We start from the raw sequence: 27,220 nt of genomic DNA on the forward strand, positions 1-27,220 counted from the left end.
CTTAATATTCCAAACGTAAGGAGAAGAGAAGTCTTAGGAAAAAATGCAATAGAGTTTTGAAAAAAGAAAAAGAAAGAGAGTCTTAATCAATAAGTATTAAAAAAAGAAAAATAGAGGAAGAAAAAAATGGTCCAGTTTAAAAAGTAAGAAGCATTTGTAAAAATTCCATCAATAAAAAGATTAAAGAAAAATAACGCACTAAGTTTGACTCAGGCTTAATCTCGCCGCTTAACCTCTTCTGTCTTCAATTTTAACTTTACTTTTAATCTTTTTGGGTGTTCTCTAATAATAAATTTATCTCACCAATTTGACACACTTTCTCTCCTGCTTTCCTTCTTTTGGAGCTGTCCCAATTTTCAGCAGCTTCAATGGCTGCTTCTCTGTGGCCAGAAAAAGGGCTTCTCCTGGATCTACCAGGGACTTTGTGATGTCCCTGGGATCAGCAGGATGTGCCCTTCTCCATCACCGTCTCTACAGGATGGTTAGGTCCAAAAGGACCATCCAGGGGCAGAGATATCGATGGTGATCTTGGAGCTCCAAGATTGCACGTTTTACCGTTGCGACATCAACCCTGCCTCTCCTCCCTTACTTGTTTTTAATGATGCCTTTTCAAGCAATAATGATCCTCTGAGCTTTTTGACTTGCCTAAAAGAATCTTGGTATGACCCTTCGTGGTCTGCTTCAAGATTTTTACACCGCTTATCCCGATAAATGTCATTATTCTTCCTTACTGCCCTCTGGAAAGCTGCATTCAGTCTTCTTGCTTCTTCCCATTTGTCTGCTTTGGCTGCTTTTTTTTGCTAACTATTTTGATGGTTCATCTGAGAGTCATCTGCGCTTTTTCTCTGGCTTCTTGCATAGTATCTTCTGCAAGGATGAAATTATTAAAATGTAAATGGATTCAGTCCAAGCATAGCACGTTGCTCCAACAGGGGACAGTTGAACTAATTTCCTTGCAGGGCTAAATTTTAAGATATCCTGTTTCCCTTTCCAGAATTTCCTATCTCATTACAAAGAACACCTGGATAGAGAGATGGCCAAGTGAAGACGAATGTCAGGATGAAGAATTCCAGGAGTATGTGCAGACATTGGCCAGTGTCTGACATATTGGGTATTTTGGATGCCCTTCTTAATGTTCAGAAGAATCAATGATAGGAAGAAAATTCTTAGAAAACGATTTTGAGCCAATACATACGTTATCTGTCTCTTAATTTTGAGTTTTCTGCAATTTTCCTTTAAATTGTTTATACATAAAATAAATAATTGATTTCTTATTTGGTGTCCTGTTGATTATTACAACATTGGCTGGCGGATGGAATCCGGAGGAGACCTAACCTGTGAGATCTAATCGGTCTATGGGAGGTAATCGGCAGGAGGCGGTCTCTCAGGTACCCAGGTCCGATGCCATGCAGGGCTTTATAGGTAGCGACCAGCACCTTGAAGTGGATCTGGAGACTAATGGGTAGCCAGTGCAGCTCGCGGAGGATAGGTGTGACGTGGGTGTACCTGGGTGCACCCACAATCGCTCGCGTGGTTGCGTTCTGGACTAACTGAAGTCTTCGAACACTCTTCAAGGGCAGCCCATGTAGAGCGTGTTACAATAATCCAGTCTTGAGGTCACAAGGGCGTGAGTGACTGTCTGAAGGGCCTCCCGATCCAGGTAGGGTCGCATTGGTGCACCAGGCGAACCTGGGCAAAGGTCCCCTGGTCACAGCCGACAAATGGTGTTCTAAAGTTAGCTGGGGATCCAGGAGGACTCCAAATTGCGAACCCTCTCTGAGGGGCATATAATTTCACCCCCCAGCCTGAGAGATGGAATAATTGGCCAATCTTTGGGAGGGAACATCAGAAGCCACTCGGTTTTGTCTGGATTGAGTGCCAACTTGTTTGCTCCCATCCAGACCCTAACAGCCTCCAGGCACTGGCACATCACTTCTACTGCTTTGCTGAGTTGGCACGGAGCAGACAGATACAACTGCGTATCGTCTGCGTATTGGTGGTACTTAATCCCGTGCGGCGTATGATCTCACCCAGCGGCTTCATGTAGATGTTAAATAGGAGGGGGGATAGGACCGAACCCTGCGGCACCCCGTAGTGAGGGGACTTGGGGTCGATCTCTGCCCTCCGACCAACACGACTGCGACCTGTCCGAGAGGTAGGAGGAGAACCACCGAAGGACGGTGCCTCCCACTCCCACCTCTCGCAACCGTCGCAGAAGAATACCATGGTCGATGGTATCGAAGGCCGCTGAGAGGTCAAGGAGCACAAGGATAGAGGGCTGACCCCTATCCCTGGCCCGCCAGAGATCATCGGTCAGCGCAACCAAAGCAGTTTCCGTGCTGTAACCAGGCCTGAAACCCGACTGAAAGGAGTCTAGGTAATCGGCTTCATCCAAGGACCGTCGGAGTTGAGAGGCCACCACTTTCTCAACAACCTTCCCAACAACAGGAAGGTTGGAGACTGGACGATAGTTGCTCAAAATGGCTGGGTCCAGAGACGGTTTCTTCAGGAGGGGTCTCACCACCGCATCCTTTAGGAGGGGCAGGAAGATTCCCTCCTGGAGAGAGGTGTTAACTATCGTCCGGATCCAGCTGCGTGTCACCTCCTGCTGGTCGAGACCAGCCAGGAGGGACACGGGTCCAGTATACAAGTAGAGGCACTCACCGCTCCCATGGCCTTGTCCACTTCCTCAGGAGAAGCAAGTTGAAACTTTAATTATCTTTTCCAGGATTTTCTCAGGTATTGGTGTCAGGCTGTTTGGTCTATAAGGTTTATTTTTTGGGGGAGGTATTTGTTCATTATTACTGTATATTCTATGTGTGTGTCTGTGTCGTGTTTGTGTGTGTGTGTGTTGCATTTGTGCTGATAAATAAATAAAGGGAGACTAGCATAGATCTATTTCAAGCTATTTAGCTCTCATCAGCTAGCCATACCCTTGCTGGGATTCAAAACTGGGCTGTATTACATATCAGGCAGTTATATTAGCCACTAAGCCACAGGCTCTCTTCCTTTATCAGCTAGGCCAGGGAAATAGGTATGTATTGTGTCACAACCCCTGGTATGCCCAAATATGGGAGGAAGCATACTGCTTCCTTTCTCTGTCTATCGGCTCATCACAAGAGACCATCACAACAGATGCCCTGTCTCAGTATGTTCTGAATTCCATGTCCCTTCATGGCTTTGGTTTTAAACTTAAAAAATTAATCATCCCACTCCAAATTGTATTTTGATGGGGTTTGTTTAGTCCTTTAGTCTAAAGGAAATGCACCTCCTCCGTAGCAGTGTCTGTCCTCTGGAATAAGAACCCCCTGATCTGGATGGAGGACAGAGATCTGATGATGTTTCAAAGGATTTTGAAGGCCTGGCTCTTCACCAGGGGTGGGGTTCTCGCCCTGTTCCAACCGGTTCGGTTGGAACGGGGCTGGCGGCGTCCTCGTGCACGCGCGCGGTACACGCATGCGTACTAGCATCTGGGAGATGCTCCAGCTGCTCCTGGAGGATCGCGCAGGCGCTGTATGCATCATGTGCATGCGTGGAAGCGCAGAACTCATCAAAACCGGGTAAGGAGCGGGCGGGCGGGTGGGCCCTTCGCCATTCCTGGAAGTTACTTACTTCCAGATTCGCGACCAACCGGTTCGCAGGGACCACCGCGAACCGGTTGAAACCCACCCCTGCTCTTCACCCTCATCAAACCCTTGATGAGAGTTATTGAAGCCTCCTTTGGACTATGTAAATTTGTTCTTCATTCTCATCTGGCGGTTTTTTTTGGGGGGGGGTTGATCACTCTTTCCATCTTCACTCCTCATTTTTGTCTGTCACTGTCATTTTTTAAAATACTTTTACTTATATCCACCCCCTTCCAAATCATTGAGAGTCAGGCAGCATACACTATACATTTAATTAATAACAACAACCACCAAGAAAGCATCAGAACAAATTTAAAACCAGACTAATTTAAAAGCCTAGACTACTTTTCTGATATTATTGTTCATTGCATACCACCCTCTTTGAGGAAGGGTGATTCAGAAATGGAAAATTAAATAAATAAATTGTTATGGTTGTGGCACTCTTCTTTTATGTAATAGGATAGATTTCTTAGGTTCTTTGTGGCCTTCAAACAACATGTTCCTAACGACGATTGGGAATGTGTGATGCATTGTTTTAATGTACAATGTTCTCCTCTAATCAGAAAATAAAGCAATATCTTTCACCTGGGAAATGGTTTTAAGATATTTACAATAGCTACGTCCTGAAGCCTCAAGATGTGAGTCTCCTGTTGGAATATCAAATGTTATAAAGAATATCAGATAAGTAATATAATGATAATATAAGTAATATAATGAGCCAAGGTGGCGCGGTGGTTAAATGCAGCACTGCAGGCTACTTCAGCTGACTGCAGTTCTGCAGTTCAGCGGTTCAAATCTCACCGGCTCAGGGTTGACTCAGCCTTCCATCCTTCCGAGGTGGGTAAAATGAGGACCCGGATTGTTGTTGGGGGCAATATGCTGACTCTGTAAACGCTTAGAGAGGGCTGAAAGCCCTATGAAGCGGTATATAAGTCTACTGTTATTGCTATTATTGCTATAAAAAGTAGCACGTGTTTATCAGCAGGTAGGTAGACTCTGAAACCACCCTACTATTTTCGTCAATACTCTTATGACCATTAGAAGGAAAGAATTATCCATGCTTCCTTCCCATATATGCTTGCAGCAGGAAACGGGGATAGGAGGGGGGGTTGTTTCTATTGGACCAACAGAGATTTCCCTAGGACTGGACCACACCACACCAAAGCAAGGCATAAAAATAGCCTTTATGCTGCCCTGCTGTGCTCTGAAAACATTCGCTGCAACATATTTATTTTATTAAAGATTAAACTTCATGCTCCAATGAACACAAGGCAGTGCACAGAGTTTTCTCTCTTAAATGTCAGAAATGGCATAGGACCATGATGGCAAATCTATGGTATGCGTGTCACAGGTGGCACACGGAGCCATTTGTCAGGGCACGCAAGGTGTTGAACCCCTGAAAGAAACAGCCGACATTCGACCTGCTTTTGAGGCCATTTTTTGCCCAGAGAGTGAATACTGGCCCTACAGACAAACCGGAAGTTCGGAAACATACTTCCGGTTTCCTCGTAGGGCCGGTTTTAGCCCTCTGGAGCCTTCAGGAGGCTTCCCTGAATGCTCCGGAGGGCAAAAACGACCCTACGAGCAAACCGGAAGTCACATCGGTTTGTTCGTAAGGCCGGTTTTAGCCCTCCAGAGCATTCAGGAGCCTTTAGCTGGAGGGCTAAAATCAGCCCTACGAGCAAGCCGGAAGTCCGTCCCCGAATTTCTGGTTTGCCCATAGGGCCAGTTTTTCGCGGTCCGGAGCTTCCCTGAAGCCTCTGGAGGGCTTCTGGGGTGGGGGGCAGGGGAGACCATTTTCCTATAAAGACTCTGAAGCCTGGGGAGGGCAAAAAAAGCACACCATAAATGGGGGGGGGGCAGCGCTGGTCGTGCTGCTGCATGTGCACTGGGATTGTGCGCATAGCATTATGGGTGTGGCATGCCCACGCATGACCCTCTTGCGCTCCCCCTGCTTTTGACACGTGAGCCAAAAAGGTTTGCCACCACTGGTATAGGATCTCCTGCTTGAGCAGGGAGCTGGACTAGAATGCCTCCAAGATCCCTTCCAGCTCCATTCTGATTCCTATTCATTTCCACAATGAGTTAAAATTGGTTAAAGGTCAGTGATAGATGAGAAAATCTCCTTCAATGAAATTCATGGATGTGTGTAAGTTTTGCTTTCTTTTGTGATAAATCTAAACATCCAAAGTCCACAAAGACAGCAGATCCTGGAGAATATCACCCATTTAGACTCTTTTATTGGCATCCCCCAACCCAAAGGCTACACATCTGGAGTCTCTGGCTTGGCCTTGTTTACCCAACTTCCATTAGACTAGCATCTTTCCTCTCCATTCCAGGGACCAGTTGGGATCTCCCTTTCTAACCTTCACTTAGATTGGAAAAGAGTGACCTCAAAGGGACACGGAGCACAGGATCACTTTACTGGCATGCTGCTAAACATTAAGAGGGATGGAACGTTGACCATTTTGCTGCATCCACATCCTTTAATGAAGCCGCATTGGTTGATGGTGAGTTGGGTGATGCTGCGAATGTGTTGATCAAAGATCCTCTCAAAGATCTTCACAGTGTGAGACAGAAGGTGGATTGGGTGATAGTTGGCATAGTCAGCTGGGTCATCTTCTTTATTCTTGAAGATGGGAACTGTTACGTTTGATGACCAATCAGTTGGTAGATGTGTTCATTACAGCATGAAGAACTCACTCAGTCAAAGTATCTCTGTGTCCTTTAGTTTCCAAACATCTGCAGGCAGATGTCCAGTCCAGGACCCTTCAAATTCTCATTCTGTCCATAGCATTGTTGATTTGTTCCTCAGTTATGAGTGGAATGGGTCCATGGGTTGGTGGAATTTGTGGATGGGAGAATTCAATGTGGATGGAAAGTGTATGCATGGAGAATTATATATGTGTATGTCTTTGCAATTGTAGGAAATGAACTTTTAGTATTGCCTTTTGGTGGAAACTCAGACAATGCAGAGATCCATCTATTCTAGTTACTGGGATAAAATTACACGGAAGTAAATTTCTATTCTCCATAGTGTTGAGTTGTGCCACCTAATTCTCTCCCAACTCACTAATCCCAGTTAATATTCACCCACCAACTCAAAGTGGTATGAAGCTGGTTCAGGACTGGTTCGGACGAACCAATAGCAGAAATTTTACCTGGTTCGGAGAACTGGCAATACCACCTCTGGCTGGTCCCACCCCCACCTGCCCAGTCACCTCGTTGCCACTCACCACCTCCCTGCCCACTTGCTGCTCACCCTGCCTGCCACATGCCCCTCCTTGAAGAGCCGAGGTAGCGCAGGTGGTTAGAGTGCAGTACTGCAGGCTACTTCAGCTGACTACTAGTTGCATTTTGGTGGTTCAAATCTCACCGGCTCAAGGTTGACTCAGCCTTCCATCCTTCCGAGGTGGTAAAATGAGGACCCAGACTGTTGGGGGCGATATGCTGACTCTCTAAACCGCTTAGAGAGGGCTGAAAGCCCTATGAAGCGGTATTAAGTCTAACTGCTATTGCTATTGCCCCACCCACCCCCTCCCCTCACCCTTCACTCCTTTTCATGTCCTCACCTACCTAGAGTCACGCCAGCAACATAGCTGCTGCTGCTGCTCTCTGGACTGGTTCCCTCACTTGGCTCGACCACAGCTGATTTCTACCTGGTGATTTCTGCCTTCATTCACCTGCCCAGCTATCTCCCTTGCGGCCACCCTTCACGTGGCCTGAGAAGGTAAGACCTTCCATGCTCAGCGAGGCTTGGCCATGTTTCAAGCCCAGCTCTGGGAGGGAAATCCAACAGAAACTGTCTGGTCAAGTTACATAGTGCTCGCCCAAAGGGTTCGCTTGACTGCTGCTCAGAAGCCACACTCCCCTCACCCCAAAAACACTATAAAGCCTCGAGAGTGAGGGGGAATAAAGATGCAGTGGGCAGGCCTGAAGCATTTCTTGCTTTGCTCTCCTAAGTCCTGACTCCGTTCTTGCAAATCCTCACGGCCTTTTCTCTTGCGCACGACTCTCCCAATCTTTGAGACTGCAGCAGTGGCTACCTAAATGAGAAAGAAGGGAGACAAAGGGAGCTAGGAAGAGAAAAGGCAGCGAGCAAAGCAAACGACTGTGAACCTTCAGCCCCGCCCTCTTTACTCCCCCCCCCCCGCTCCCAAGACAGCCATCTGGAATGGCAGCAGCAGCGCGATGGCTGCCTTTTCTCGGGCCATGCGAGCTTTGAGACTGCAACTCCCTAAAGGTAATGGTACTGTGCAGTGGTTAAATCATTTTTTTGCCATCAGTTCTGTGGGTGTGGCTGGGGGTGGTGGTCATGTGACCGGATGGGTGTGGCCAACTTTTTTTCACTTTTTAAAACATTTTTCCCCTGCCTGTTGGGCAAATAGGTAGGGGAAAATGCTTTAAAAGGTGAAAAAAAATGGTTCCGACAATTGCACGGATCAGCTATGAGCCACACGATTGTCATACCCTTTTTTTTTTCACTTTTAAAGCATTTGTTCCTACCTATTCAGGCCCCACTCAGTCACTTTGCCCCCTACCAAGCCCACCCACCAAGTCACGCCCACAGAACCGGTAGTAAAAAAAATTGAATCCAACCACTGCACCAACTCATTCATCCATCACTAAAACAGTACTTTTATAATCTTCTCAGACAAATTAAATTATTAGATGGATCAGAAGAAGAAGAAGAAATAGCAATCCTGAACATCAGGCTTATTAATAATCAACAGGACACCAAATAAGAAATCAATTATTTATTTTATGAATAAACAATTTAAAGGAAAATGACAGAAAACTCAAAAATTAAGAGACAAAATAACGTAATATTGGCTCAAAATCTGTTTTCTAACAATTTTCTTCCTATCATTGATTCTTCTAAACATTAAGTGGGGCATCGAAAAGTAGTCAATATGTGAGACAACTGGCCAATGTCTGCACATAAGTCCTGGAATTCTTCATCCTGACATTCGTCTCACTTGGCCATTTCTCAATCCAGGTGTTCTTTGTAATGGAAATAGGCAATTCTGGAAAGAGGAAACAGGATAGCTTAAAATTTAGCCCTGCAAGGAAATTAGTTCAACTGTCCTCTGTGGAGCAATGTGCTATGCTTGGACTGATATCCATTTATACATTTTAATAATTTCATCCTTGCAGAAGATATTATGCAGAAGCCAGAGAAAAAAAGCGCAGATGACTCTCAGATGAAACCATCAAAATAGTTGAGCAAAAAAAAGCAGGCAAAGCAGCAGACAAATGGGAAGAAACAAGAAGATTGAATGCAGCTTTCCAGAGGGCAGTAAGGAAGAACAGTGACATTTATCAGGATAAGCGGTGTAAAAATCTTGAATCAGACCACGAAGGGTCACACCGAGAATTCTTTTAGGCAAAAAAAAATCAGAGGGCCATTTATTGCTCGAAAAGGCACCATTAAAAACAAGTAAGGGGAGGAGAGGCAGGGCCGATGTCACGACGGTACAACGTGCAATCTTGGAGCTCCAAGATCACCGTAGATATCTCTGACACTGGATGGTCCTTTTGGACCTAAACCATCCTGTAGAGACGGTGATGGAGAAGGGAACCTCCTGCTGATCCCAGGGACATCGCAAAGTCCCTGGTAGATCCAGGAGAAGCCCTTTTTCTGGCCACAGAGAAGCAGCCATTGAAGCTGCTGAAAATTGGGGCAGCTCCAAAATAGAAGGAAAGTGGGAGAGAAATTGGTGAGATAAAATATATTATTAGGGAACACCCAAAAAGATTAAAAGTAAAGTTAAAATTGAAGACAGAGGAGGTTAAGCGGCGAGATTAAGCCTGAGTCAAACTTAGTGCATTATTTTCTTTAATCTTTTTATTGATGGAATTTTTACAAATGCTTCTTACTTTTAAACTGGACCATTTTTTCTTCTTCTATTTTTCTTTTTTTAATACTTTGATTAAGACTCTCTTAAAAGTAGTAAAAGTAGAGGAAAAGAAGTAACACTGCCACTTAGAGGCTTGGAGGCTTGGAAACATTGTTTTCTTTTTTCTTTGAACATTTGATCTACTTTTCAAGGTTTCTGAGTTGTTTATGAAAATGATAGTGGGAAGAGCACCAATTGTTTATACAGGTGCTCCTCTAGGGTACTATCAGTAGCTGGATTGGAATGAAAAGAAAGCCTTGACTTGAAAGAGAGAAGATTGCAGTGAATTTTTTGGAATTTAATAAAAAAAACCTTTGGATTCTATAGTGGCAGTGTTACTAACTGGAGGAATGGCACAACATGAAAAAGAAAAGAAAGTGACATTGCAAATGATTATGCAAGAAATTCAAAAAATACAAGTAAGAACAGAGAGCATTGTGGGGGAATTCACTAGAGAAACTAATTATGTTTGCAGCAATTAGCGGCAAAAGGAAACCAGGGCATCACAGAACATGGTGGCTGAACACTACCACAGATGACACTAACCAGACCACCAAAATTCAATAAAATAGTGCAAGATCAGAAGATAGGGAGAGACCCAGTGGTGGGTTCCGGCCAGTACGGCCCGATATGGCTGTACTGGTAGTAGCTGGGAGCAGCTGACAGCCTACCCGTATGGTGGTTCATTTGGCCCACCTGTCCACCTTCTATACCTGTTTTTAAAGCAAGCAGCCAATTGCACATGCACACACAGTGCGAGTTCCAACAAGCAGCTGGGTGTCACAGGGGCGGTGGAGAGTGGGCATGCATGTACAGCACACAAACAGGACACATGGCCCCATGAGCAGTGACAGAGTGTCGGTAGTGACAGAGAGAGGAACCCACAACTGGAGAGACCTGTAGTATAGCTAAATGTCTATGTGCTTTTTCAAAATGTTTTGAAGAGACCAGTTGCCTTTTGAAAAAGCACCTTTGGGACCTGAACCATAAAATTGCCAAAAGCTGGACTCGAACTGAACCAATAATAATAATAATAATAATAATAATAATAATAATAATCATCATCATCATCATCATCATCATCATCATCATCATCATCATCATCATCATCTATTCAGATTACGGTTGCTTTCAAAACTGTAACACAACATTCCATGGCACTATAAATATTTTAGGTGTTCTGTGGATTTGATAGCAGAAAAATAAAGCCTATAAAATTTTAGAAAATTTTAGAAAAAAAGTGAAGCACATACTTATCTTTCATGTGCCACAGGTCACTGTTGAGACCCCAGATCAGGTAATCATTGTTCACCTCCAGATACAGAGCCTCCTGGCATTTCCTTTGACTTACATACTGGCGGGCCTTTTCTTGTGGATTTTGGTCAGTGCCTGCAGAAATTAGATAGACTCTGAATAAATATTTCAATAGGGACACGGTCTTACATTGGCAAGTATGTTAAATAACCAGAGAAGAGGGAATAGCTGTATTTAGTGGTGCATTGGCCCTTTCTTCAACTTCTATTAGCCCATATTTATCACCTTGGGGCAAACAAACCATCTTCTCAGCTCTACCTTTTCCTCAGAGAGGCAACACAGATACGGCAGCATCTGACCCTGAAAAACCAGTTCCCTATCTCAGTACTGGAGCCCTTTTCAGGCTAACCTCATCTGCGGATCATCCGGGGAAGATTCCTATCAACAGAAGTGAAAGGAAGGCCACTTTTGCAGAGGGAAGGACGACCATTGGCAGCCCACCCCCCAACAATAGATCCTTCTCACACTGGTTGGAGGATCTTCTGATTCACTGGAGCCGATTGATCAGGATACAGAAAACGGGTAGAATGCTAAAAATGGCCCTTCCTCTTTTTCTGATGTAACTCATGCCTAGCTCATCCTCGGACAAAATCCTTATTTGAAACAGAAACATTCTGTTTAGGAAAACCCTACGGTGAGCTTGAATTACAGTGATGAGGAGGAGGAGTAAGATGTTTCCTCTCTTTAAAACACAGAAAAAGAGTGGAGAGATCCATTTAAAGGCAGTCTCCTCTTACAAGCAAAATAGTTCACCAGACCTCCACCTGTTTGGCATCCTTACTGTAACCAGAAGCATTAAAAGGGAGACTTTGTTGTAAGAAAGCAGACCGAAATCCCCTTATTCCTTTTGATAATTCATGAATAAGGGACGTTTGAAGGAATTACTGAAACGCATTTGTGAGGATGATGAATCCCAAAGTGTTAGCAAAAAAATTTGGGAAATATTCAATCATGCACATTTTGAGAGACCTTCTACCTGACTGCCAATGGGAAATACTTTACTGTTCCATAGAAATGTGAGCTTATGTGCAAAAATATGTCCTGCGTATTTTACACACTTACAAATAAGGTTTTTAAGGGCTGCCCTCTTCTGCATTTTGAGAGAGAATTCTTACCTCTTTTAATAACTTCTAGAACTTCCATGAAATAGATAACATTATCATCTTTTTCTTCCATTCGAAGCAGCTTGGTTTTGTAGACTTGTAAGGAGAAAGACAGAAACAATACTCATTAAGACAGCTGATTATTGTTGACCACGAGTGGCGCAATCAGAGAGGCACAGGTGCTGCTAATTGTCTCTGGAGATTCCCATCCAGGTCATGGTTGTCCCAAAGGTGCTTTTCCAAAAGGCAACTGGATTTGCTATCTTACCAAGAAAGTCCGGTTGCCTTTGGAGAAGCACCTTTGGGACTGCTAACCTTTCCACCTAGACTACAGGCACTTCCAGGCTGGATCTTCGTGGCAGTCTAGAATCCTCCAGGTGAGGCCGTTGAGTACTAGCTGCACTGTGGGGTTCATGGACGCAAATTGTGTATTTTCTCTCGAATGTTGCATTTCTGTGAGTGTGATGCTATTATCAGCCATGTGGGGTAGTCCAGACAGGACCTACGGCCAGATGGACTAAATTTACTTTATTGTAAGGTTGCATTAACAGAATCTTGCAAGTCTGAAAGTGCAGCACATTCCTTTGCCTTTTACAGTCCAAGAAACTAGGGAGAGTTTTTGGGGAGACATTTGCCCCACTTGAATTCCTTTTGTGTAGGCTAAGCTGCCCTTGTCTAGCCATCTCCCAAGGCCATTCCCAGATACCATTACAAGTTTCTTGGACTGACCTTGGGAGACAGGAGGAAGATCTGCAGCCTACCTAGGCAACGGCTTGATGAGAGGCAGCTCAGTCTGTCAGTGTGGGGAAAACATTGGAAGAGTTTCAGAGGTGACCCTCCCTAGTTCTCTAGAAAATGGAAAAGGAGGATGGGAGAAATACTTTTAGTCTTCAGAGATCTGTTTAACGTAACTTCATGCTAAAGATCCTCTCTGACGTGCCTGGCTGCTCATCCTGTCAGGGCTATCTCGGAGGGCTAAGCTTCCAAGAAGTCCTTTCCCCCTTTTGTGAAAACATTCACCTCCCTCCACTTCACAGCACTGTAGTGCTTAAACTCTGGGTTTTGACGTTGGGGCCATGCAGATTACTGCACTTTGGCTTCATTCTGCTTTTGGAAGAATTGAGAGTGAAAACAATGAATGTGTAGAGCATGAAAATGTCCTAGGTCTTTTGGCTCTGCTTACTCATTGATGCAGGTCTATTTTTAGGAGCCAGGAATTGTTATGCTACACTGGAAGGTCACTTAACACACCAACAAACTCTGAAGCTACCCTGACGGGGGGGGGGGATTCAGTGTTGTCACAAGGGTGCCGAGGGATAGGGAGGGTGGGAATAGTGATAGCTGGGGTTTTGTAGCCAAAACCAAATAGTTTCTCCTGAGAACCAAGAACATTCCCACAGGTGGCTGAAAAGGAGTGTAGTTTCCAAGCAACCAGATAGCACCCTGATTGGACCATGTGACTTATTTGTTTGGGAAAGGGGGAAAACTTTTACTTTTAATTAGGTGGGGGACTATAGAGTCAGTTTTCACCAGTCTGTGCCAATATGATATATCCAATGAGCTTGTTCTTTGAGGAAATTGCCTCGGATTACTGTTTGCTGTAACCCGAAGCCTGGATTGGAATCCTGACATTAAACTGACTCTCCAACTAACTTCTCCACTCCAACTGGAGTTCCTATCTGGGGTCCTGAGCCCCAGCCATTTGCCCAGTCTACCCAGGCAGCAGACTCAGGGAAGATGGCAGAATGGAAAAGAAAGTTTAAGATGTGTTGGGTGCTAGTGGCGGGGTCCTGGAGAGCCTGCATACCCCCTCGGAGACCTAGCAGGTGTCAGGAGCAGTGGAGGGGATTGTGCAACAGGTGGGCACCTGGCCAAAAGTCTGCACCGAGTGGATGGGCACATGCGGGTAAAAAAATTCCATCTTACGAATAAATTCAAAATGGCTTCTCCAAATCTTGTTAATTAGACATAGACCATTAACAATGAAAGACACCACTACCTTATTAATAAGATTCTACAATATAAATACCATAATCCACACTTCGATCGCAGGCTTTTTGAATTCGTAATTCGAGATCAATGTTTTCCTGCTGGATGGAGAAACAGGTTTCTTCAAGGGGAGAAAAGAGAAGACAGAATGTTGGATTGACTGTTGAGGATACATCTTCTGATTTAAAAGACATTGCTAGGGCAAAAAGTAGCCAGCAGAGAGGAGGTAACATCTCATTTTTAGAAGACATCTGTGTTTGATAATCAGAAACAAGTAACACTAATTTAAATGCAAGACCCTACTATCTAGAGCTAATTACATACTTAGTTCATAATGCGGCATTTCAAATGCCTGCAGTCATATTTTTCCTGAAATCAGATAAGAGTTCTACTCTATTTAAGGAGCAAAGAAAACACTGGCTTTTTCAAAAGCAACTCTACACCTCCGACATAAGGTTTATTATGCTCTGAAATAATAATTTCAGAATAATAGAGTTTGGGAGGGAACTTGGAGGTCTTCTAGTTCAACCCTCTGTTCAGGCAGGAACATTTCAGACCATTTAGGACCATTCAGACTGTTACCATTTCAGACAAAAAATGGCCCAATCTCTTCTTAAACACCTGCAATGTTGGAGCAACCATTTTCTGGAGTCATTCCACTGATTAATAGTTCTAATTGTTGGGAAATTTCACCTTAATTCCAGGTTGCTTCTCTCCTTGATTAGTTTCCAACCACTGCTCCTTGTCTTGCCTTCAAGGCAGCCCCTTAGATATTGGAACATTGCTATCATGTCACCCCAGTCCTTCTTTCCACTAGGTAGACATACTCATACCCTGCAACCATTCTTCATATGTTTTAGCCTCCAATCATCTTGGTTGATCTTCTCTGCAGTCTGCACTCTTTCCAGAGGTTCAACATCTTTTTTGTACTGTGGTGACCAAAATTGGATGTAGTGTTCTAAGTGTGGCAATAAAGTGGTACTAACACTTCATATGATCTTGATTCTCTCTGTTTATGCAGCCTAGGATGGAGTTGGCTTTTTTGGTAGCTGCAGCACACTGTTGGCTCATATTTGAGTGATTGTCCACTAGGACACCAAGAATATTGTCACAATTATTACTATTGAACCAGGTACCACCTATACCAGGGTTGGCGAACATTTTCAGCACCAAGTGCTGAAATGGGAGTGCATGTGCCAGAAACTGGAAGAGCATGCGTATGCTGGGAAGATTCTTCCAGTTTCCAGCTGGTTTTTACATGAAGACCAGCTGGCTGGTGTGCCAGGCTCCAGAAGAGCAACAGGTGACAGCTTGCATGCCTGGAGAAATGGCTCTGTGTGCCTGTGCACTTGTTTTTTTCTTGCCTAAATATAAAACCTTAACTTTTCTCTACATTGAATTTCATTTTGTTAGATAAGACACAGTGTTCAAGTCTATTGAGATCCATCTGGATTTTGAGCCTATCTTCCAGGGTGTTGGCCAGCTTGGAATGCCCCAACTTACCTTCCATACATCGGCAAATGTTACCATCACATATCCTATTGAGAAGGCCTGTTTCTTTATCTGGATGGTAGAACTTGGTACATTTTTTATCTAAAGGAAGAATTAAAAATTATGTCTATACATCACATCAAGAAATCTAGGATGATTATAGATATAATTATTTAGAAGAACAAAGAGTAACCCATTTTCTCAAAGAGATTTCCAATTTGGGGCATGTTTGACCTGACAATTCAATGGAAACTTATCAAGAATGTTGATTAGCTGATTGAGTTTTGTTAAGCATTTGCCTGAGAAGCACGAGCACTACAATGCAATAAGAAAAGTAAGAAAATATCACGTTATATAATGGAGTGAGGAAGTTGGAACATGGACATCTGCAGAATTCTGCTCCTTTTGTCAAATGGCATTGCACTGCAAGTTTTGGGCATGCATCGCGATGCCACAATTAACATGCAAAAGGTGTGGGGCTTCTGGTGTGACAATATAATGTTTACATTTCTCATTTTAGTCCCCTTTGATGCCTCCTTGTATGGGCCACTTTTCCATAGCATAAAATAGACTATAGGCAGCCCTTAACATATAACCACAATTGAGCCCTGAATTCTGGTTGTAAATCATTGCTGTCATATGTTGAGTCTTCTTGACCAAACTTGGTTTTATAACCATTGAAATTATGATCGTTAAATGGGTCACTGCAATAGTTGAGTCACATGGTCATTAAGCAGACTACATGGTTGTAAGTCTGAATCCAGTTTATCAAATGGGAGGTTTTTTGTGGACGACTACCTGTAGTTATGATTCATATATGTTAAAACCAATTCCTTCTAGTATAAAGTCTCCAATTTTAGGGAGTTTCTGTGCAATGGTACATATAATATCCTGGCTCTGGTATTAACAATACCAACACTAAAATATATTATTATTGTTTTCCTAGTAATCACAATTGGGACAAGCAACTAGATTGCTAAGCAGAAAATGCTGTGACTGCAACTGAACTTATGACCTTACATCCCCTTGGGCGTTAAGCAAAGGGATGCAGTCACAGAATGAAAAATAACATGATTGTGACTTACAATTTTACTCCCACCTTTTAAACTGTACCATATTAACTCTGCTAGTTCCAAGCAAACATGTGTGCTAATTGCAAACAATGTGAGTAGCAATCATATGACTGAGGGATGCTGCAATAATTATAACCTGAAGGATTAGACACAAGGTTATTTTTTTAGCACATTGTACCATAGCGTCAGTAAGCAAAGATGCCTTATAATTGAAACTGTGGGCCGATACATTTAGTCCTTGACTTACAACCGCAATTGGCCCATAAAATTCCGTTACTGAGTGGAAAATTTGTTAAGTGAGTTTTTCCCCAATTTACAATCTTTCTTGCTACAGTTGTTAAGTGAAGCATTGTAATGTTAAGTTAGTGGCATAGTTGTTAAATTAATCTAGTTTCTCCATTGATTTTGCTGGTCAGAAGATTGCAAAATGTGATCACGTGATCCCGGGATACTACGACAGTCATAAATATGAGCCAGTTGTCAAGCATCTGAATTTTGAAATTAGGAGGAGGGAGATGTATTCAATACATCTGCCATTACTTAGATTGTAGTAGCTGTACACCTTGACTGATCCTGGCTGAATGAATCCAACTTCAAAATGCTTGAGAATCTTAAATTGCAGGCATTCATTCTCAGAGTGGGAGACCTGGGATGGAGAGAGAATTTGTGGGTGCCAGTTTATCCATGGAGATAATTTCCCCCTCCCCTGAAACTCCCATCTGAATAACCTCAGCTAAACTGCTTATTCTGAGTTCCTCAGGTTTGACCCAACGATTGAAGGATTAAATTCTGCAAATCTGTCCAGGTTTCCCAGAAAAAAGGGTAAGCAATGGAAAAGGTGAGAAGAACTGCAGGTTAAAATGGTGTCTCAGAAAATATTGGTCGAATTAGCACACAGTTCCTGGGGTTTCAAACTCAAGGCCTGGGGGCCAGATCCAATCCACAGGGTGCTTAGATCTGGCCCATGTGGACACCAGGGGTGGGTTCCTGCCAGTTCTAACCTCTTCTATAGAAGAGGTTCCAAAATCTATAGTGCCGTTTAGAACCGTTCTAGCTCCCTCCCCCCACCCATCCGCACATCATCAAGATGAAGAGCGAGAAGAGGAATTCTGGGAGTTAAAGTCCACAAGTTTTAAAGCTGTCAAGTTTGAACATCCCTGGTTTTTTTCTAAAGGGTTAGGGTGCAAAGGTCTTGTAACTTGACAGCTTTAAGACTTGCACACTTCAATGCCAGAGTTCCTGAGCCAACATGACTGGAGGAGGAATTCTGGGAGTTGAAGTCCACAAGTCTTAAAGCTGTCAAGTTTGAACACTCTGGGGTTTCTTTTTCTAAAGGGTTAGGGGTGCAAGGGTCTTGTAACTTGACAGCTTTAAGACTTGCGTGCTTCAAATGCCAGAGTTTCTGAGCCAACATGACTGGAGGAGGAATTCTGGGAGTTGAAGTCCATGAGTTTTAAAGCTGTCAAGTTTGAAGACCCTGGGTTTTTTTCTAAAGGGTTAGGGGTGCGAGGGTCTGGTAACTTGACAGCTTTAAGACTTGCGTGCTTCAAATGCCAGAGTTTCTGAGCCAACATTTTGGTTTCTAAGCAAGAGCGTTGTTAAGTTAGTTTGACCACATTTTACAAGTTGGCCACGCGTCCCAGTCACATGGCTAGCAAGCCACTCCCACCCAGTCACATGGCTGGCAAGCCACTCCCACAAGGCAGGCCACACCTACAGAAGATGTTCTAAAAAAATTTGAAACCCACCACTGGTGGACATCCTGGCAACAGCAAAGGACCAGCCCACAGTGCCTCAGAGATCACGATAATAATCCCACAACTCTCAGTCAGTTCTAGCATGCTAGTTCCCTTGGCTGTTCCCTGCTTACTTCAGGTGCTTCAGGCCTCAAGGACAGAACTCGAAGCTTTGAATATTTGCTTGGATACCATCATTATTTGGACACCATCGTCATATTGCAGCATTAGTCAGGGATACAGCTCTCTTTTTATCAATTACAACTTCCTATTTCAACCTGCATTCCCTCCAGATCTCTAACTGGTCAGCCAGGCTATTCATTAACCATATCTCTCTCTTTTGGGAAGGTGTTAGAACTGTGTTCACAATATTGAACCAACATATATCAGGACGGGCTTGAGATTTCAAAATAGATGGGTGTACTTGCTTACCCCATGCTTCCCTCTGATACCTGTCTGCCTTTTATAAGTCAGGCCACCTGACAGATGGCAGGATATGCTGTTCTAAGCATTTGTTTAAGCCTGCCCCACCCTTCCCCATGTTAGGCAGAGTGACGGATGATGCTTAGTGGAAGGGAAGGAATCTACCGAGGACAATGCCATTCACCATCCTCATTATTGTGGCAGAATATGGCCTGGTAATATAATTTAGGCCGGTATATGTTTACTGGCTCAAGGGCTGGTGGCTTGTACTTTATTGTAATCGTGGAAAACAGACAAGAGGCAGTACTACATTTATCCAATTATGGATCAATATAGCAGACATGCAGTCTTTGAACATAAGTATCGCATAATGCAAGAGATGATTATATCTCTTTCTTACTAGATACTGTATATGATCTGTTGCAGTTAATTATGGATTGTGTAGGTTTATTTTGCTGATTATTCATCCTATCTTTTTCAGTCTAACACACTTTTTTGCCTAGCAAACCAAATAACCAACCTTGAAACTACTCAAAGAAATTGATTCCATAAGTATTTACCTTGTCTAAGTAAAAGATAACAGCTCCTTTCTGAGCCATATATTGTCAATTTCAAACTTGGAGATGAATCTGTCGACTCCTTCAGAAAGCTGAAAACAATGAAAGGAAAGAAAGGATGATATTTATTCAGGAGTGTCAGATGATTCAATTCAAGGAATTGCAGATGATTGAAGCTATTTGTACTGGCACTGTGTTATAACAAAATTGGAAAGTATTTTCAAGTTCCCTGAGAGACTTTGAGACAACCAAAAAGAGTTTTAATATAATTAATTTGTTAAAGAGATTCCACATATCCTTCTTCTAGTGAAACTTCCCACAAATTCTAGGTCAGTATGGAATCATTGCTTATAGTCAACATCTGAGTAATTTCTTTTTTTGTTGTTTTTATTATTTTATAATATATAATACAAATGTACAAAAGAAAATAGTAGGAAAATAGGGGGTGAAAAAGAGAAGGGAAAAGTGTGTTTGTTTGTTTATTTGTTTGTTTATTGGATTTTTATGCCGCCCTTCTCCCAAAGGACTCAGGGCAGTGTACGACATTAAAAAACACATATTACAAAAGTTAAAAGGAAATTAGAGTATCCAAAACCAAACCCAATTAATATTAACAATAGCATTTAAAAATTGATTAAAATTAACAATAATCAATCATTTATTTTGTTTTGTTCAGGCCAGGCTGGCTGGCTGGAAAAGCCAACTTTTTAGGGCGCGTCGGAAGGACCAGAGGTCGGGGATTATGCGAAGCTCCGGGGGCAGCTCATTCCAGAGGGAAGGCGCCCCCACAGAGAAGGCTCTCCCCCTGGGGGTGGCTAGCCAACACTCTCTGGCCGACGGCACCCTGAGGAGGCCAACTCTGTGGGATCGCACTGGACGGTGGGAGGCTACCGGTGGCAGTAGGTGGTCTCGCAGGTACCCTGGGCCTAAGCCATGGAGCGCTTTAAGGGTCATAATTAGTACCTTGAATCGCACCCGGAAGACAACCGGCAACCAGTGCAGGCTGCCTAAAAGGGGTGTAACATGGGAGCACCTAGGAACCCCCATGATAACCTGTGCAGCCGCATTCTGGACCAGTTGAAGCCTCCGGGTGCTCTGCAAGGGCAGCCCCATGTAGAGAGTGTTACAGTAGTCCAGGCGAGAAAGGATGAGGGCATGAGTGACTGTGCACAGAGCATAGGAGCCAAGGTGGCGCAGTGGTTAAATGCAGCACTGCAGGCTACTGCTAGATCAGCAGGTCAGCGGTTCAAATCTCACCGGCTCAGGGTTGACTCCGCCTTCCATCCGTCCGAGGTTGGGTAAAATGAGGACCCAGATTGTTGGGGGCAATATGCTGACTCTCTGTAAACCGCTTAGAGAGGCCTGAAAGGCCTATGAAGCGGTATATAAGTCTACTGCTATTGCTATTGCTATTGCTATCCCGATCCAGGATGGGGCGCAACTGATGTAAACAGGCGAACCTGGTAAAAGGCCCCCTGGTCACAGCCATCAGGTGTTCTTCTAAACTAAGCGCGTATCCAGGAGGACTCCCAGATTGCGGGCCTCTCTGAGGGGGCTAAAATTCTCCCCCTATCATCAAAGATGGAACAGCATTAAATTATATCCAAAGTTTCTTGCCCACTGAATCCTACAACATCTGAGTAATTTTCAAGAAAATTAAAATAACTGACTTCACAATGTTTGCAGAATCACGTCTTCATTAAAAGAGATGTACTTTTCTGATTTATTAAAAGATGCCTTTTATGTGTCATTGAAATAAAATTCAGTATCTTATTGATTCATTTACTGGTAATGAACATTCATTTATTCTCTCTGCAGTTTTAACCATATAGGCAAATGATTAACTATAACAGATTCCTCTCTCATTCAACCTCTTCAGTGAGGCCATTTCAAGCCCCACGCAAAGCTTGCCTACCCTTGTAAGGTCTACAGCGTCAGCGGAAAAACCAGTCAGCATAGAAACATCAATTATTGTCATTGTAGCGTCAACTTCTCCCAGATATCTAAAATCAAGAATGGAGAAAAAATGACCAAAGATGGATTTCCTAGTTCACAAACAATTTATTCTTCATTGCTAGAGTCCCCTGGAGGTTTCCCATTCATGTACTGGCCATCCTGCTCTAGCATATTTCAATTTCTACATCCCTAAATCAATCTGAAGGACCTGCGGTGGACTTAAATCCTGCTCTTTGTTTCATCCCACCAACAACAAAATGTTACAAACTAGGATGGTGCACAGAAACAGATCAATATCCAAGCAGAGATAGAGTGTAAAGCTGGGGAAAGTATAACTCTTTTCTTGAAAAGTAACACAAGTGCTTCTCCGAGTTATTACTCCAAATATCCTGGTAACAATCCAAGTTTCTTTAACTTTCAGATTCTTACCTAGTGCAGATTTTGAGCCTGAGGGCTCCCTTTGCCTGCTTGCGTCTAAAAATTGCAAAAGAAATGGGAGAAATCAGACTCTGAAAATTCTTAGCAGTTTTTTTTTAAAGGTGAAAGGTTTGATTGTCCATAACATCTCTTTGGAAAACCAATAAATAAGCTATTCACTTTTACCCTCTATATCTATAATTGATTGGCTTTTGAAAGAATTCTTGAAAGAAATAATATGAATAGGTCATGTTTAACCAAGAATAATAAATTAATCCAGACCCAATTTCAGTCACTGAAGAACTGGTTGCGTAGATTCTAAAGCACGCGTGCAAATGTCGCTGCATCATGTTGCTGTCACGTGATGTTTCATGACATTTTTCCCATTTGGAGGAGCTGGGGTGGGCGTGGCCTGCGATTGAGATTCTAACATTTTAATCACCTCCCAAAAAAACTTCATTACAATCTACTATTTCTGGGAAGTCAAACTTACTCAATGGGACATTTTCCACAGAAACGTCAAGTTCGAATTTGTTGCAAACAATTTCCTCTTCCCGCAGTAGTGCATTATAGACTGTCAAATTGTCATTGTTGCTTTTCCATCACCTGATGCTGACACAGTGAAGTCTTCATTGAGTTTGGTCTGAAAAGCAACGAGGGTTAGCAAGACCATCAGCTGCAGTTTCCTTGGCTATTTTGATTCTACTTAATTGTATTTGTTGTAACCTGATATGAGCTAGAGGTGGAACAGATTTCAAAATATAAAAAAGACCAAATCAAATATTTGGATGAAGAAACAGCATTATATTAGGAAGTATCAGCAAAATCAAATCATAAAGAAAACTCCTTTCTTTCCACTTTCTGAAGTGGAAGTTTCATTCCACTCTACAATGAATGTAAAATTAACCAAATTATTGTGCACCAATCTTTGCAATTTCTATGTATGTGTACCTTCATAGTAATATAATGTAGTAGAATAAATGGGTTTAATTTTCTGCAGTAGGAAGGTATAAATATAAATTATATATAAATTATGAGTGATGCCATTTGACAATTACGTAATATTTGTATGGTAACTTTCAAGCACCTGACACTTTTTACAATGGTTGTTAAGTAAATCACTGCAGCGTTAAGCGAATCTGGTTTCCTCAACTGACTTTGCTTGTCAGGTGCCTGCTGGTGTTGAAAATCAACAATCCAGAGAGACAGAAGGCTCCCTGATGAGTGACAGCCATGTTCACAGGAAGTCCCCTTTTTTCAACTAACTAACAGAAGGAACCACCCAGTCCTTTAGTTTTACATGACTCTCCTGGATCAGGGAGAGTCCTAGAATCACCCCACAAGACCGCTCCGTACAGCAGCAGTCTGCAAATAGTTTCAGGAGCTGTGCTTCGAAGCATCTGGTGAGCCTGGGGAGGGGGAGGATGGGACGGGCCTGCAATCACTTATGTGTTAACAAAGCAGCTGTTTTGGAATTTATTTTTCAAATGGACAATAAGTCATTTCATTTCTTAACTAATTTAAGGGATTTTTATCTGTATTAGCTAAAAGAGGCTCTCTTCAGTCACTTCCGCCTGTTACCCCTTTTTGAAGCACTTCTGCCATTTTGAAACTATTCATTGTTAAACCAAAAAAAAAAGACAGTTGTTGGTGAAGCATCCATGCAGCAAACCGGCAGTAAAACCTGCAACAACCCACTCCTGATACAAATGTATTTAAACTCTACTAGTATCATACAGCTACATTGGCTATAAATTGCTTCTGCAATATCAGAAATAGCTAATAGCAATAGTGAAGGTGTTGCAAAGTGTTCCAAAAGTCCCTCAGAGCCATTAAGACCCCTTTCCTAGGAATAGTTCTTGGACACAATTCTTGGATAGAGACACAATTTTGCAATATTGTCTTAAATACAGCCTTTTTCAGCTTTGGGTGAGGAAAGGGAAGCCATTTAAAAACTACATTGTATGTTGACAAAGAAGCTGGTAGTCCAGGTGTGGGTTCCAGCAGTCACTCCTGCCGGTTCACTCATGGGAGTATCATGCTTTCTTGATGCGTGCTGTGCAGGCATGCACAGAGCAATAAAAATTGTTCTGCACATGCGCAGAAGCAAAAACAAAGGTGGCGGTGCCTATGGCGGAACCAGTTTGGGGGAGTGCAGTGGTGGGTTGCAGGTGGTATGCCCTGGTACGCACGTACTGGAGCCAGCCCGGAGCACCGGATACTGTTCCGGTATGTACTGTACCGGTTGGAACGGGATTTGCAACCCACCACTGGGGGAGTGGCACACCTGAGTCGCTGCTGGTTCCCGTGACCCAGGCTGCCAAGCTACTACCGGTTTGGCTGAACCGGTCCAGTTCGAACCGGTAGGAACCCACCACTGTAGTAGTCTTAAGCCAGTCTCCTCTGATCTGATGCTTGAACATGGGCTAATTTCCAACCACCACATTCCAAAAGGCAGAACTGATTTAGGTCTTCTTTCTTGTTTCACTGAATTCTGTATAGTTTTCTGAGTTCTTGAAAAAAGATGCATTTGAACCTAAAACACCAAAGTAATTATTTCCAATGAAAGGAGTAATATATACACTTGCTGAAATACTGTACCTCTGTCGTCTGGGGCTCGAAGAACATTGGTAGCATTAATTTGTAGTTTAGAGGTAGTTCTCGTCCTGGCAGCCTAATAACAATATCTAAATTCAAGTCCTCGGTAGGCCTCTGAATCTCATATTCAGCAAGAGCTTGAAATGCCATAACTGTTGCCTGGAATGGGAGAAAGAAAAAAAATAAGGTTGTTTGTCTTGGAGTGTCTCACAAAGGAACTGAAAATCCAGTGATGTATTTTACCAGAGAAATAAATGTTTGACACATAGGGAAGAACATGTTGATGGGGCTTGCTGCAATCAATACCCAAACTATCTTTCTAATTTTTACAATTGTCTGTTAGACCATTTGATCATAAATGAGAAGTTGGACTACAAACTGAACGAGTAAACAAACAGAGGAGAGTTGACTTATATACACATACATTCATCTTTAAAGAGCCTTTTATCTGTAGAACTAAATGATCTAGGGTAGGAGTGTCAAATTCATATCGTCACAGTGGTGTCATGTGACATGTCAGGATTCCCCCCCCTTCACTAAACCATGTGTGGGCATGGCCAGCACATGATGCATCCGGCCCACAGGCCAGGAATTTGACAGCCCTGATCTAGGACAATAGGAAGTCTATGGATGAGTTTTCCCTTGATTCCCTTAATTTCAGCATGGATGAAGAACATAAACCCTAGATAATCCTCAGGTAAAAACTCCTTTCTTTTTTTTTTTAAACAGAACTTTTTATTTTTCTTTAAAAAAAACACAAATATGTCATTTGTCAATCATTAAAACATTGAAGTACAATTTTTTTTTTGTTGTGTGTACCCCTCCCTCCCTCCACCCCCCACCCCCCCTCCTCCTTCCCCCCCCCCCCGACTTCCCAGAACCCGTACCCGGTATGGATTTTTAACTAACACAGTCTAAAATCTATTGAGAAAAAAGAAATAAAGAAGTTAATGACATTCTAGATTGACCTTAGCTTCTTCTTACTGAACTAACTTTTAACAGTTTAAATCATTTCTGATCTTAAGCATAGGCTAACTGGAATTTCTTAGTCCCGTATTTATTTGTATATAGTCAATCCATTTTTTCCAGTCTCGTTTATATCTCTCATTTGAATGATCTTTGAGATATGCCGATATTTTAGCCATTTCAGCTAAGTTTGTTACTTTCAATGTCCATTCTTGGATTGTAGGCAAGTCTTCCTTCTTCCAATATTGCGCCACCAACAGTCTTGCTGCAGTTATCAGGTGCAAAATCAAATTGTCTCTACCACTGTAAAGTCAGTACATATACCTAGTAAAAATAACTGAGGACTAAACGTTATCCTTCTTTTAAAAACATTTTGCATGACCCACCATATTTTTATCCAAAATGCCTTAACCTTTTGGCAGGTCCACCATATATGATAATATGTAGCATCGAGAGAACCACACCTCCACATTTAGGCTGTACATTCGGATACATAGAAGCCAACTTTTTAGGATCTAAATGCCATCTATAGAACATCTTGTAAAAATTTTCTCTCAGATTTTGAGCTTGTGTAAATTTCACATTTCTTACCCAGATTCTTTCCCATGTATCCAACATTATTGGTTCCTCAATATTTGAGCCCATTTTATCATACAATCTTTAACTAATTCTGTTTCCGAATCCATCTGTATTAATACATTATATATCCTCTTTATATGCATTAAGCTTTGATCTCTTATTTGTTTAAACAGATTATCCTCAACTTGAATAAAACCAATTTTTTGATCTATTTCCACCTAGCCTGTAATTGCCCATACTGGAACCATGTTTGAACTACCTTCTCCTCTTTTAATACCTCTAAAGATTTTAATTGTAATACCCCCCTTTCCGAGGTAAGAAGCTGTCTGTAAGTAATTCTGTCCTGTTTTTGTGCTGTATTCATATTTTCAATTGCGTGTCTAGGAATTGCCCACATGGGTATCTTGTCATTTAATTTATATTGGTATTTCTTCCAGACCCGCAATAAAGCATTTCTTAAAATATGACTTTTAAAGTTCTTATCCAATTTTTTGTTGAATAACAGGTAAGCATGCCAACCAAATAGCAGATCGTGTCCCTCAATGTTCAATATTCTATCATTGGTTAAGTGAATCCAATCACTAATTACAGATAATGCCACTGCATCATAATATAGTTTTAAATTAGGTAGTTTCAATCCTCCTCTCTCACGTGCATCTTGCATTATTTTCATCTTTACCCTCGGCTTCTTTCCTGCCCACACAATTTGTTAATACCCTTCTGCCATTCTAAAAGGTTCGCATCTTTTTTTAGTATAGGTAACATTTGGAAGAGAAATAAAAATTTTGGTAGAATGTTCATTTTCACTGCCGCTATCCTACCCAGCAAAGATAGGTGCAATTTCTCCCATTTTTTCATCTCTGTCTGTATGCTATGCCAAAGTGGTTCATAATTATGCTTATATAATTTCCCATTTGAAGTTAAAATGTTAACTCCAAGATATTTGACTTTTTTAACTACCTCACATCCTAGCATCACTCCTAATTCTTCCTTTTGTTTAATATTCATATTTATAGCTAATATTTTGGTTTTTCCTAAGTTTATTTAAAGCCCGACACTTGACCATATTGATTAATCATATTCATTAAAACCATACTGGATTCCTGCGGTTGTTCCAATATTATAACCAAATCATCCGCAAAAGCGCGGACTCTATATTCTTGCTGCCTAATCTTGATCCCTTTTAAACCATCCAAGCCCCGTATTTTATTCAACAATACTTCCAAAGTTATAATAAACAATAATGGGGACAAAGGACAGCCCTGTCTTGTACCTTTTCCAATTTGAAAAGAGTCTGTTAGACTTCCATTGACTATGATTTGTGCTGTTTGCTGTTGGTATATTGCTTTAATTGACTGTAAAAAATTATCTCCTATCTGCATTTTTTGCAGTATCATCAACAGAAATTGCCAGTTAACTCGATCAAAGGCCTTCTCAGCATCCAAAAATATAAACGCAGCAGGGATCTGGTTGTTCTTTCCCAAATATTCTA

At 42.3% G+C, this 27,220-nt stretch overlaps 2 protein-coding genes and 1 long non-coding RNA gene across 3 annotated transcripts in view; 2 read left to right on the forward strand and 1 right to left on the reverse strand.

Moving 5' to 3' along the window:
• LOC116503632 (A.superbus venom factor 1-like) overlaps positions 1 to 1,060 on the forward strand; it is a 75,188-nt gene extending 74,128 nt beyond the window's left edge. The window contains 1 exon segment of the mRNA XM_032210181.1: positions 995 to 1,060. The gene's annotated coding sequence lies outside the window, so the exon portion shown is untranslated.
• A 6,120-nt stretch (positions 1,061 to 7,180) lies between these two features.
• LOC116503160 lies at positions 7,181 to 9,009 on the forward strand. The gene is made up of 2 exons (XR_004254663.1): positions 7,181 to 7,356; positions 8,784 to 9,009. It is a non-coding gene; the product is annotated as an uncharacterized LOC116503160 (long non-coding RNA).
• LOC116503159 (A.superbus venom factor 1-like) overlaps positions 8,493 to 27,220 on the reverse strand; it is an 86,836-nt gene continuing 68,108 nt past the window's right edge. The window contains 15 exon segments of the mRNA XM_032209374.1: positions 8,493 to 8,603; positions 8,606 to 8,639; positions 8,641 to 8,653; positions 10,780 to 10,915; positions 11,956 to 12,039; positions 13,973 to 14,053; positions 15,436 to 15,525; positions 17,037 to 17,142; positions 19,216 to 19,256; positions 19,259 to 19,304; positions 21,128 to 21,215; positions 21,598 to 21,642; positions 22,075 to 22,168; positions 22,171 to 22,228; positions 24,187 to 24,342. Of these exon segments, the coding sequence (XP_032065265.1) occupies positions 8,512 to 8,603; positions 8,606 to 8,639; positions 8,641 to 8,653; positions 10,780 to 10,915; positions 11,956 to 12,039; positions 13,973 to 14,053; positions 15,436 to 15,525; positions 17,037 to 17,142; positions 19,216 to 19,256; positions 19,259 to 19,304; positions 21,128 to 21,215; positions 21,598 to 21,642; positions 22,075 to 22,168; positions 22,171 to 22,228; positions 24,187 to 24,342 (1,164 nt within the window). The 3' untranslated portion in view covers positions 8,493 to 8,511.

Source organism: Thamnophis elegans, chromosome 2 (genome assembly GCF_009769535.1).
Source record: "Thamnophis elegans isolate rThaEle1 chromosome 2, rThaEle1.pri, whole genome shotgun sequence".
Taxonomy (NCBI): Eukaryota; Metazoa; Chordata; class Lepidosauria; order Squamata; family Colubridae; genus Thamnophis; species Thamnophis elegans.